We start from the raw sequence: 12,958 nt of genomic DNA, 5'->3' as shown, positions 1-12,958 counted from the left end.
TCCTACACACACATCCATGCATAAAGTTTAACTTATGACTCAGAGCAAGAGAATAATGACAGAAACATTGTAGGACTGTAACAACACACTGTAGTAACAGGTATGTGAACGTCCCCCACTAAAATTCCTTCTTGTGCCACTCAGCCTCCCTCTCCTTCTTGCATATGGCTGACTGTAGATAACCTGAACCATGGAAAGCAGCATTTTAGATAAAGAGGTCATGTTCACAAAAACTAGGGTCAACACCTCAGCTTATCTTCTAGGGAGACACAGTCCAGTCCATATTGAAAGGGAAAGAATGTTCACAACTTCAGGGCAAGCAAGAGAACAAATCATGAGTCCCTTCCCCTCAACCCCATTTCTGCCTCCCAGCATGCCACCTCAGAGAGAAGCCTGTGAAGCTTCGGGTCCGTCACAGAACCAGCATGGTTACCTCAGAAGATAACTGTGTAGTTATCACTAGGGAGGCTTAGAAACCTGAGCTCTCTCCAGCTGCTGGGACAGGGGTCTCCCCAACACAGACCATCTGTTCCACTGGCCTGTGTTTCCTGGCTGTATCCCTGGGGGTTCTAAAGCCAGTTCACAGCCTCACACCGGGCCCAGACAAGCAGAAAGATGTTAGCTCATACATTAGCTCATTTGAGATCTCTTGCCACACTAGTGGGTCCTTAGAGAGGCTAGACACTGGGGACAGGGCCCATATGGGGAATACTTCCCTAGTGATCTGTCCTCTGTCACTTCCTAGCCAGCCTGACTTCTACTCCAGAGGCATAAATACGGAGCATGTCATCATTTACCACCATGGGCCCTCTGCAGCCCTGCTCTGTCCGCAGACATTTCTTTATACTTGTCCCCTCTTCCTGCCAACAGGCCCTGTGACTTACGAGCTGTCAGCATCTGGCCCAGCTCCTACACACAGGGACACATCCTGCAGCATCACTGGGCACTTAGGACTGGGTGGGCTGGCTGTGCTAACAACTGTACCTGAAGAGTCCCGATCCCTGTGTGCTCATCCAGGTTAGGGCTATGAAATGGGGGGGGGGGGGGGGGTCAGGGAATCTCAGTCCACCTCTGAGGATGCTGACAGCATTGGGCCCAGAGCATCCTGGGGTGCCCCCACCATGTGGATGCTGAAAGCCTCAGTGGTTAGGCCTGTGCAGGAAGCCCTTTCTTTGTGTCTGACAGAGACGCCCATGCCGCACCCACCCTGGATCTCCTCCAAATCACCCGGCCTGGACAGACACGAGTTGGTGGCCTTGTAAGGTAAAGGGAAGAAATGACTCACTCATGTCCACTGGGCAAGTTGGCACTACCAGGTGTGAACAATCACCAGAGGGCTTTTTTTCCCCCCAACACATGTTTTTTAAATGAGTCGGCATCAATCAGAACTACCTGAGGCATGGGCTGGGAAGGAAAGGGGGGATGGCCCAGGAAAGGACATTGAACACTAGTATGTGCAATGCCATCAAGGGGGAGAATCTGCCCAACCTCTCCACCCTGGCAGGAACAGGGACATTACTTCAGTAAGTGGAGTCCAAGAGGAGAAGTTGGGGGACCTCGGATCAAGGCATATCCTGCAATCCACTTTGCTAGCTAGCCTTTGGGCCTTCACCTCATAACACATCCCATTCTTAGCATGCAAGCAACGGAAACTGACGGTGCCTGTGGATGCTCTTCCAGGGGTGTGACAGGCCCAGGAAACCGTCTTCTAAAGGAGGGGCCCACAGAGAAGGCTCCACCAAAACCCGTCAACCTGATCTGCGTGAATTGCTTTTCTTTTCTACACCGCCTACATTTCCCAATTTCACTACAAAACACAGGCCTTTATATAATAAAATGTGTATCTTTGAAAGGCTGAAAGCAAATCACTCTTTTTCTTTTAGAACCTGATTCTGACCCACTCATCTTCACGACTGTCGACTTAGCCCACTCAGAATAATCCTTATGTCTGAATTCTGAGTAGAAGCCGACCCACGGGTCACACCTGTTTGTACTTGTCTCAGAAACACAGCCCAGCATGCTCAGCAATCAATGTTTCTCTCTGCTCTGTCTCCTCCCCCTCTCCTGGCCTACCAGAGCCTTGATTTCCAGAGCTGAGAGCTAAGTCCTTGCTGATTGCTGGGCCCATTCCTCGCTGGTCCTCATACTGTGCCCCAACACAAATGTGGGCCTTCTATGAACCCCAAACAAGGACAGACTTAAGCCCTTGAGTGGGTGCTGTCAAGATGGCTGGAGTGTAGAAACCTGCTTGGGGGTTCCTTACGAGAAAATCATATGCACTGACCTTATGAACCAGCAGCCCCACTTCTGGGCATACACCCAGACAAATTCAACACAAAGGTAGGAACAGGACTTGTTCACCCATGCGCACAACAGCATCACTTACATCCCCTAAAAAAGCAGCCTGAGGGGGCATCAGAGGAAGAAAGGATGGACGGAATGTGGCATACACAAATGGAGTATTACTTAGTCTCAACAAGGGAGAAAACCCTGGCAAATGTCACAACCCAGTTGAGCCATGAGAGCATTATGCCAGGTGAGCCAAGCCAGTCATCAGGAGCACAAATTCTGTATGGTTCTACTTGTATGAGATATCTAAACTAATCAAACTGATAAAGAAGGAGAAAATGGTTTCCAGAGTGGTGGGGGCATAGTGACTTGTTTAGCAGCTACAGTTTCAGTTGGGAACTACAGTGCTGGAGGTGGTGGTGGTGGTTGCATAACAGTGAATGTAGCTAATGCCACTTATACTTATAAGGATGGATTTTAAACACGATCGATCTTATGCTAGATCTATCTTTTAAAAAGATGTGTGTGTGTGTGTGTGTGTGTGTGTGTGTGTGTGTGTGTGTGTATGTGTGTGTATGTATGTATGTATGTATGAGCATGCAGTTGTTCACAGAGGCCAAAAGAGTGTTGATCCCCTGGAGCTGGACTTACAGGATGTTGGGAGCTACTAGATGTGGGTGTTGGGGACCAAACTCCAGCCTTCCTTAAGAGCAGCAAGCTCTTAACCACAGAGCCATCTCTCCAGCCCCTTATGCTATATACATTTTAACATAAAAAGTAAATAAGAACTCCAACCCCAGTGGGCCCCAACAGAACTGGCTGGGTTGTCAAGCCACTGTTCCCAACAGCCCTCTGCTCAGTTCTTATGTTCCCATGGGGGCTGGATATTCCCTAATAATGCCCTTTTCATAGCATCACCTGGCACATAGTAGGATCCCAGTAAATGTGTACAAGGCAGAGACCATTTGCAAGCATAAGTGTTAAGGAATGGAGTTGAGCACACTTCTAGCACCAGGTTTCAGATGCCCACGGTCCACTCTACACATGGCTGAGGATAGACTGGAGGTCAGTACTTTCCACACTCTGCCCCCCAGAAGGCACAACCCATCCCTGGGTATCTAAGCATCTCAGACATGGTCCATGATCATTATAATTCAGAACCACACCACACGGTGGCTGAGCCAGACGCTAGAGCAACCTGGGAAATGCAGCCATGCCCTTGAAAGAGACAGGAGAGAAGATAACCTTCAAGGGGGAAGGAACTGGAGAGAGAAGGACTGGAGGAAGGAGGAGGCATGAGGTCATCTCCACATCCCTTAAATTCAGAGAGGGCATACCACCTCATTTGCAGCCCAGGTTAGGCAGCCCCTCCACTGGACTCCTGCTAAACCTCAGGGTTTGTGGGTACCAGGGAACAAGACAATGAGGCTCAGATTCAATGTCCTGCGTGAAACTCCAGCAGTGGGAAGATAAGGATAGGGACTGAGGCAAAGGCCAGTTATCCTGCAAGAATATACTTCCCCGGCAGGGGTCCGCAACCCCAGAGGCCGTGGCCTTCCATCCCTTCCTACAAGGAGGAGTCTGGAATGGTGCTAGCCCATTCTACCACCTAAAACCTTTAAACCCCAAGGAACTGCAGTGTGAGCTAGGGAAGTCAAGTGGGGGTCACCCTCATTCAGAAGGACCACCATGGAAGTCGGGAGACCCTGGCATTCTCTGCCCCCCTGGCCTTTGGAGTAGTGGATTACCACGTGATCTTGAAGCCAGCTTAGCAGTCTCCATGGACATCAAAACATAGACTACTAAGCAGGCGGGGGGCTTTCCAGGCATGTACCCTAACTTTAAGTGTCTCCCAGCATTGGGCACCTTCAAGTCACTGCCAGGAACAGCATGCACATGAACTTCAGGCATCTCCAGGAATTGTGTGTACCTTTCAAGTGCCTCCAGGGACGGTATTTATCTTAATTTCTAGTCACCTTCTGAGACAGTGTCCCTTATCTCCAAGGCATGTTCCCTGTGTCTAGTGCATCATGGAGTGCAGCTCTTGACTCCACAGGTTAGGGCAGAGGTGACACAGGTATGAAACAGATGAAGGAACACACAGTCTATCCCCAGGTGGTAACCGGGAAACAAGGCTTCACTCAGGTGACTGTCCACAGTCCCACAGTTCCCAGCTGACAGGGCTGGGCTGTGTGCCATTCGGCTCCATGCAGACACTTTGCTCCACTACCCAATGTGACCCTCCTGGAGAAGATGACCTGGGATGATGTCTACATCTTTCCTGAGCTGTACCGGCTTCCTCTAGTGGTTCTCAACCTGTGGGTCACGACCCCCTTTTGGGGAATGACCTTTTCACAGAAGTCGCCTAAGACCATCAGAAAGCGCAGATAGTTACATTACAATTCGTAATTGTAGCAAAATGACAGTTATGAAGTAGCAATGACAATAGTTGTATGGTCACCACTAGGTGAGCTGTACGAAAAGGTCGTAGACAGAGGGAGAAGCATCTGGGACCTAACGCCACAGTCAGGAGTAGCTCAGGACCAAAACATTCTTCAAGTTCCTTCCTTGGTCGGTCTCAGCTGGTAACCCCAAGAGCTGTGTGTTATGGGGTTGATTTACTTTCTCTGTGGCCTTGCTCTCGGTGGGGGCAGAGAGCAGCAGGCCATCACCCTCTCTAAACATTACAACTCTGCAGAGAATTGAAGAATGTGACTCATCACCCTTTCTCTCTCTCCAGCTAAGAGCCCAGGCGTTTCTCTGTTGATTATGGGTGGGATAACAATCCAGAAAACAACAGTCACCGCAGCTCTTGTCTGCTGAACACCGAGACATCAGAATGGCTAGGCCCTGTCTCCACATCATTCCACTCACTCTCCAGCCCGCAGGAAGCAGAGACCACTGCTATGCTCTGTGCAGAGGAGGAAACTGAGGTTGGGGGGCTTAGCACCTTAGTCACACAGTCAGTCCACAGCGGAGATTTTTAGCCCCAGAACCCAGGCCTGACCTCTGAACCTCATGGGTTCTCTGTGAACCTGGCCCCAGTGTGTTTTTAAACTAGGATGTCAACCATTACTACCCAATCTAAACAAGTTCCACTCCAAATCTGAGACTAGAGTGAGAATGTGCCTCTCTCCAAGGCTACATCCAGGCTAGGTAACCCAAGGAAGGGACCCCCAGCAGGATGTTTGTATGACTGTGGTACCCTAATCTCTGCTGTACACCCTAGAGTCTATCCCTCCCTGAGGACTTAAGATTCTGTCCCCTTGAGCACCACAACATCTTCATTTTTCTCTCCTTCCTTCTCTTCACTGATTGCTGTCATCTATCTGGCTTATCCTAGATAGAAACAGGTCCACTGTGACAGGGGGCCTGACTTGTGCCTTGTGGATACTGAGATGGCTTGTGACTTTCCTTTTAATGACCTGAAGTCACTGCAGGGTCACTGCCGGGAGCGGGGGCAATGGTACCCGGAGCAAGGACCATCCCTTGAGATTATCACTGTGAACTGAGCAGGTATGGGTGGTCTCTGAGCAAACCTCTTTGCTGGAGGGCTGGGGCTAAGGACCTGTGCTGGACTATTTCTCAGAGCAGATTTTCTCCCAGATTATCTGTGCAGATGTCAGTGGAAGCATCAGGAAGCTCTGCCGAGCTCAGAGCAGCTAAAGAAAGCACCTCTGTCCCCTGCCAGGGACGTACATGGTCAGGGAAGATGGAGAGGGGAGCTCAGGACCCCGTTCTGACATGTTGGGGACACCTGAGGAGCACCCCCTTTCTACCTGAAACTCAAGCCTTTTGCATTTGTCCTAACAGGCAGGGAAAGCTATTTCTTCTCTTATCTCTAGGTAGAGGCCTCAGATCATAGGACAGCCCTGAGGCTTCTCAGCCACATGGTTGAACACACACAATATATACTACACACACACACACACACACACACACACACGGGGGGGGCACAGGGGGATCCCATCCTTCCTCTCCTCTACATCTCTTTCTTTCCAAAGGCTCTCCAAGCTTCCTCTCAGAGTCCTTGTCCAAACCCCTTTACCTTGCTATAGAAACATAGATTCCAAGTCAAAAGGTCAGAAAGCTTGCTGGAAACAAGTATCCCTCTCAGCAGCTGCGGGCCACAAAGAGTGCATCTCTGGGCCTCAGTTTCCTGGTCTCCTGTGCAGTGGGGATGATAGCATACCTTTTACACATGTGGGGACTCTGGGAACATAGGAAGCACTGAGGAAGTGATATTCCACCCCTGAGGACGGACAGAGGAGCTAGCAAGCCCGGTAGTCACATGGCAGCCTTCAGACCTCAGCCAGGGGGCCATCTGTCCGGGAGACCATGGTGGCTACTGACCATCTTGGCTCTGCCTGATAGAGAGCATGGGTGGGCTGTGAACCCCGCCCCTGCAAACAGAGCACAGGTGTGTGGTGTATCTGTACTGTCCCCTCCGAGCCTTGGCCTTCGTGTCTCCAGAGACAGGAGGGAGGGGTCATTAATGAATGCAGAATGGTCATCACAGACTTCAGAGCACATCTGGAAGCTAAAAGGCCCTGCTGGTTCTACCTACAAATCATAGTCTTGTGTTCCCCCTCCAGCCCTGCTGACAGCCACAGGGGAGGCAGTTTGTAGCATCCAGCGACTCCCTTGACTGATAATAGCCCAGGCCTCCCAAGATTCTCTTCACTCAACCTCAGAGGACTCAGGCTTTAGGAAATTTTGCCCAAAGAGAAAGCAACTTTCCCAAAGCTCACCGTGGCTCCTTTTCCGGGCATACAGGAGAATTACCAGGCTCTTTGGGAGCCATGGTGGAGGAAGGCCACCTGTATCGCTTACGTCCCCGTGGAACTCATGAGCAGATTTTGCACTCTATTAACCTACATCTGTTTGCATATCCTTGCTGTCAGCAGCTTCTGCCTAGGGAGGCAGCCGATGTGCGGCGGAGACAAAGTGGGTTTGGGAGCAGGCTGGTTTTACCATGCTGGCTGGGGGGCCGTCGGTCCAGGTCTCAATCCAACTGGATCCATAAATTAAATGGTGTTTGTGGCCCCTTGTAGGGACATCAAAGGATCAGTGACCAGGTGTGCAATGCCTGGAACAGTGGCTCACACACATGGGCTTAGAGGGCGTGTAAGAGGCTGGTGAAGGAACTAGTAACAGTGACACTGGGGTCCAAGTCTATGAGCTCCATCTTTGTCAGAGAGGTCCCCCCCGTAGCTGGTCTGCTTCTTTTCCCCCTTCTTCCTCTATTCTCTCTTATAGCCTTGCCGTCTACTTCAGATCCTGACAGGAAGTTAAACAGTGAAAATCCCCCCCAAGCAGACAAAGGGCAGGGCTGGCCTGCTCTATAGCACCAGGCCACCCTGTTAGGCTGTGTCCCCCTGGAGGGGAAGAAATGAAGCTGTCTCCATCAGGGTCCAGTGCTCCCACCCTGCCCTCACCCCTACCTCACATTGTCATGTTTCTGGATGTAAATCTTGTGGAACATCATATCCTCCTGCTTGGCATTGATGTCTGCTTTCATCTCCATGGCAACATGGCGGGGAAGGACAGACAGCAGGAGACGCTCCTGCAGAGGGAAACAGATGAGTCTGTCACTGTTGGTTTCCACATCTCTAGAGAGTCCCTTCTCAGCCATGCCCACAGCCCCGACTGCAGGGCACAGGAAGACCTCCCAGGCTCTCCCGAGATCCACAGAACTAGAACCTGTGTAAGAGGCGGCATCAGCTGGAGTCATGCCCCAGGGTTCTCTGGGATACCTCCTGGTCCACCACATAGCTTGCTTCCATTCTGCCCTGTGAAAGGCACTCCTGAAGGAGCCTTGAGTATCAAGCAGCTTGGGTTAAAACCTTAAAGTTGCTGGGCGGTGGTGGCCCACGCCTTTAAATCCCAGCATAGGTAAGTAGAGGCAAGTGGATCTCTGTGAGTTTGAGGCCAGCCTGGGCTTCAGAGTGAGTTCCAGGAAAGGTGCAAAGCTACACAGAGAAACCCTGTCTCGGGAGAAAAAAAAAAAAAAAAAAGTCCCCTGTGGCCTTGGCCACACTGCTATTGACAGCATGAACTGGACTCATTCAACCAATCATCAAGTATTTATAGATGTCAACTGTGTGCCAGGCAGCATTCTGGGGGTGAGAATCTGAGTCACGCACCACAGGGAGGCAAAGCCCCTCCGGGAGCTATGAGCAGGCTGCCTGTCCTAAGGTAGGAGAACTGTTGTCATTAGGAGCCCAAGATCCTTCAGAGTCTTTCAATTCCAAGTGGCCCAAGAACAAGAGAAAAAGACCTGGGCCAATGTGGTGCACACCTTAATCCCAGCACTCGGGAGGCAGAGGCAGGTGGATCTCTGTGAGTTCGAGGCCAGCCTGGTCTACAGAGTGAGTTCCAGGACAGGCACCAAAACTACATAGAGAAACCCTGTCTTGAAAAACCAAACAAACGAACAAAAAAGAACAAGAAAAAAAAAAGTTAACTTTAAAGAATCAAGAGAAGTTAAAGGCAGTCACCAGGGAAGTGGGGAAGACGCAGGAGAGCGGATAAGGCCACATCATGGCAAGTCAGGTCAGCTACTTAGAGAGTCTGGATTTCACGCAATTCCTAAGTTTTCCTCCAAGGCCTGTTCGGCTCCAGGGTACCCAGCTGCTTCCCATGCAGAGTGACTCTTTCTGAATGCCACAGCCTTGGCTGAGGGACAAGCCCTCTGCCAGGGTCACACATGCAAGTCTTCTCCTCTCAGACCTTCCATTCTGGCTGCCTGCAGCCCTCTGCCTCTCTCCTGCCCGTCATTCTGCACTGAACTCTGGGTATCCACCCCCCCACACACACTCCAGGTAGCCCTGAGACCTTCTTGCCTCAGTGTCCTTTCTGGCTCCTCTTCTTCTGGGTGCCCACTGAAACATGACCTACTCTGTCCTCAAAACACTCTTGCCTCAGCCACTGTCTGGCCGACACCATCCATCAACTCTGTCACCTCCACTCATCTGCAGCCCATGGCTCATTGGCTCCCAAATTCCCACCTGTGACATCACAGCCCCAGCAAGATTCACCCTCCCCCCCCCTTCCTTCCCTTGCCTTTGCAGAGGACACTTCTATCCTCCTGTACCACGGTCCAGATCCCACCTCTGTAGAAACTGCTTACATTTCTAGAACTTTCCTCTGGAACCCATTCTTCTCCTCTCTGCCCTGGGCCAAGCCTCAGTGTTCAGCACTGACCTGGGGACGGCTCTTGGATCCCTCCTTTCCCTGCCTGTAACCTCTTTCATCCCTCCAGTGCAGTGCTTATCTGTTCCTGAGACCCATGCAGCACCACCATGGCGCCATGCCTTCCCCTGAGCCCCACTTGCTGCCCATACAGCTCAAATCTCTCCAAAACATGTCGCTATAGCACAGCCCTGCTTGACATCACCACATCAAGCAGGACTCTAGACCCTACCCCTGAGGCTGCAGGAGATGGGGAGAATTCCTGCACTACACAGGAAGACCCTGTTTCAAAAAACAGAAGCAAACAATCATTATCCTTGGGGAAAGATGACGTCCAGAGTGACCCCGTAAAATGGAAGCGAAGAAAGGTGTTCCATTCTCAGGGCTGAGGCCCTGGGTTGCTAACAGAGATAAGATGGGGGTTTCTGAGGAAGGCAAGGACTTAGAGGTGAGCAAGGTGCATGCATAAGGAATGGTAAGCCTGTCAGGGCAGTGGGAAGGCTTGAGGCATGCTGCTGAGCAGAGCTTCCTTCAAGAAGTTGGGCCAGGAGCCCAGGCAGGGTTGAGTGAATGGAGGCTGGGGGCAGGCTGGTGATATGTAGTTCCGTTGGAAGGGTACATGTCTAGCAGGCGTGAAGCCCTGAGTTTGATCCCAGCACTATGGAATCTAGACACACTGAGACATGCCTAGATTCCCAGGAGTCTGAAGACAGAGACAAGGGGGACATCCTTGACTACATACAAGGTTCAAGGCCAGCCTGGGTTATCTAAGGTTGTGTCTCCAAAGTGGGTAAGCATAAAGAAGGACAGTCAGACTTCAGATTGGTCAGTGTCCATTTGGGCACCTGGCAAAGCAGAGCAGCCACAGGGGGCAGTGTTGGTGAGGACAGGAAGAGACAAGAGGACCTGGAAAGTTCATCCCCTACCTGGCCATCTGGATGTCAGCAGGCATGTCATGTAACCATCTAGCATGCATCCAGACAGAGATACCCACACTTAAGTGAGCAGAGCAGCCACACTGGGTACTTTTCTGCTGTCCTGACCATTCTCTTCCTGTCTCTTGCTCAAAGAGAGACTCTATGCTCACATCTGCCATGGGGCCTGATGGCATGTGACACCCAGGAGGCCTATGCCAGTGTTTGCTGAGGATCAGTGGGAAGGACCCACTGGTCTACAGAAACTTCCGGAGTCATGCTGGTCCAAATGTAGAGACCCTTCACTATGCTAACTGCCCTCTGGGGATACCATCCACCACCCTCAGCTTCCTGTCAGTGGCTACCATAGCTCCACACTGTATAGGTGGTGTTAGAGGAAGAGCAGGGACAGATAACCATCTGTCTGGGTTACATGAAATGGGCAGTAGTGACCCAGATCTGAACCCCAAATAAGACCCCATCCCTCAGGGCAGGAATAGCTGGAACCTTGGCACCAACCTCAGCCACCATCCCACCTTGCCCAGGATAAATGTTTGAAGGGTTTATCTTGGCAGAAAGCTGTGGCTCTGTGAATGGCCAGCTTCTCTGGTCAGGGACAGTCTGGGGAGAGACAGGACGATCTTCCTTCTCTGAAGCATCCACACCCAGAACTGGACAGAGAAGAAGAGCTGGGTCAGGGTGCCCAAGAGGCTTCTCCCCCTCCTTCCCTTGGGTAAATGCCTCCACCCAGGCTGGAAATACTGACTGCTCTCACTTTTCAACTCATGGGGGCCCAGGATAGAGGAGGCATTTTGCTTCTTGACCACAGGGCCACATGAGGAGACCACAGGCAAGGGACAGGAAAGGCCAAGAGGATCCCACGGAGCAATAAAGTTGGGCTCCTTGAAGGAAATGTGGCTAGGAGGAGGGGCTGGGCAGAGTGATGAGCATGAGCCTTGGGGAACAGGCAGTGAACTAGCCAGCTGCTCCTCTGCAGCAGGCCTTGGCTGGCATCCAGGTCTCCTGGCTGTGCCTCACTCACCTGTTGCTGGTTCTCCCGCTGCGAGTGGAGCCGAGCCTGGATACACTCCCGGGTCTCCTGGAAGGCCTGTCTCTGGGAGACCTCAGCTGGGTAGTGAGTGCAGACCCCCACAATGTTGGTGCAGGAGAAGATGAGGACATTGGAGACAAGCTGCAGAGGAGAAGAGAAGCACAAAATCCTCAAGGACATAGCAGGCATGAACATTGGAGCCCCTCCTGACCCTAGTCCTCCAGATCCCGAAGTACAGAGTCCCCGGTCCAAATCTTAGCAAATTCACACCTAGCTACTAACAAACAAATGCCAATAGGTCACACCTGACTAGAAGAAGCCAAACTTAATCATTTAGATTTTCTAATGTCCCCCAAAGACCTAAGCTTGGCTGACCTGGGATAAAGACGCAGAGTCCCTGAGTAATCATAACAACTATACCAGAGATATCGCAAATAAAAAGAACTACTGACTTAGAGCCGGGAGGTACCACCAGGAAGATCCCAAAAGGTGGCGGAACTTCATTTCTAAACGCGTGAGAGTTGGTACGGCACAAAGGAGTCCCTTCCCAAAGAGGCCCTGACTTATTATTCTAAAAATGGACTCCCATGAGTCCAGGCTGCACCAGCCACACAGGCCACAGGACCATGACAACCACTCTGGGGAATGAAGTCTGCCCAGTGGGGATGAGAGGAAGTTCAATTCTTTCCTCTCCAGGTTCCCGACAGCTCCATACTCCAGCATCTGCCCTCTCCCTACTCCTCATGGCTCCCTGCTCCATGCTGACTGAGATGTGTGTGGAAAAACATTTTCGCTCTGCTGCTCAGCAGTACTCAGGCTAAGCTTTTTTTTTTTTTTTTTTTTAAAGTACTTACTGAAAGGCTAAGGTAAAACAAAATGATATAACAGACCCCTCAAAGGTAAGGGATGTCACCCAAGGAGCCCACGAGCTGAGGTTCTTCAGAATGGGCCCTGGCAAGCAACGCTCTGTGGATATGAACATGCTGGACCTGATCCTACTCTTGCCCTCAGATTCAAAAAGCCAGGAGAGATCTTAAGGCCTGTAGGCTGGGGGGGGGCTTTGAGCTCCCCTCTAGTCCCACCCCTTAGCTTGTCAATCTCAACATCAGAACACTAACCTCTGCCCTGCATCTTGCACTGTGGACCTCTGGCCTCTGAGGAACCTGCACTGGTCGCCAACTCAGAGTAAGGAAGGTGTTTGTTCATATAAACCTCAAAGAGCCTTTCTTGGGGATCTCCCCTACCCAGAAGGGGTGTAACACATGACTAATGGGTGTAACACATGATCCCCACAGTCCTCTGGGGCTTCCACTATCTGTTCTTGACTCAGAGCTACGCCCTACAGGAAGGTTTCCCTTGCCGTACTCTGAGGCTGTGTTGAGCCCCACATCCTCCCTAGCCAAGTGAAGGTCCAGGAGCCAGAAGAACTCATGTTGGCGATGGTGCCATCTGTCTCTAGAGATGCCCCAGAGAGTCTCTGCCCTGCTCCACAAAGGGGATTTATCTGTCT

The 12,958-nt window shown here is 51.3% G+C and overlaps 1 protein-coding gene across 1 annotated transcript in view; it reads right to left on the bottom strand.

Annotated features, from left to right (window-relative positions):
* The window catches only part of Adcy5 (adenylate cyclase 5), a 149,045-nt gene that overhangs the window by 45,873 nt on the left and 90,214 nt on the right, over positions 1 to 12,958 (bottom strand). Inside the window, 2 exon segments of the mRNA XM_036203949.1 lie at positions 7,734 to 7,855; positions 11,440 to 11,589. Of these exon segments, the coding sequence (XP_036059842.1) occupies positions 7,734 to 7,855; positions 11,440 to 11,589 (272 nt within the window).

Source organism: Onychomys torridus, chromosome 12 (assembly GCF_903995425.1).
Source record: "Onychomys torridus chromosome 12, mOncTor1.1, whole genome shotgun sequence".
NCBI lineage: Eukaryota > Metazoa > Chordata > Mammalia > Rodentia > Cricetidae > Onychomys > Onychomys torridus.
Note: the sequence above shows the minus strand (reverse complement) of the source record. Positions and strands in the feature narration are given on the sequence as shown.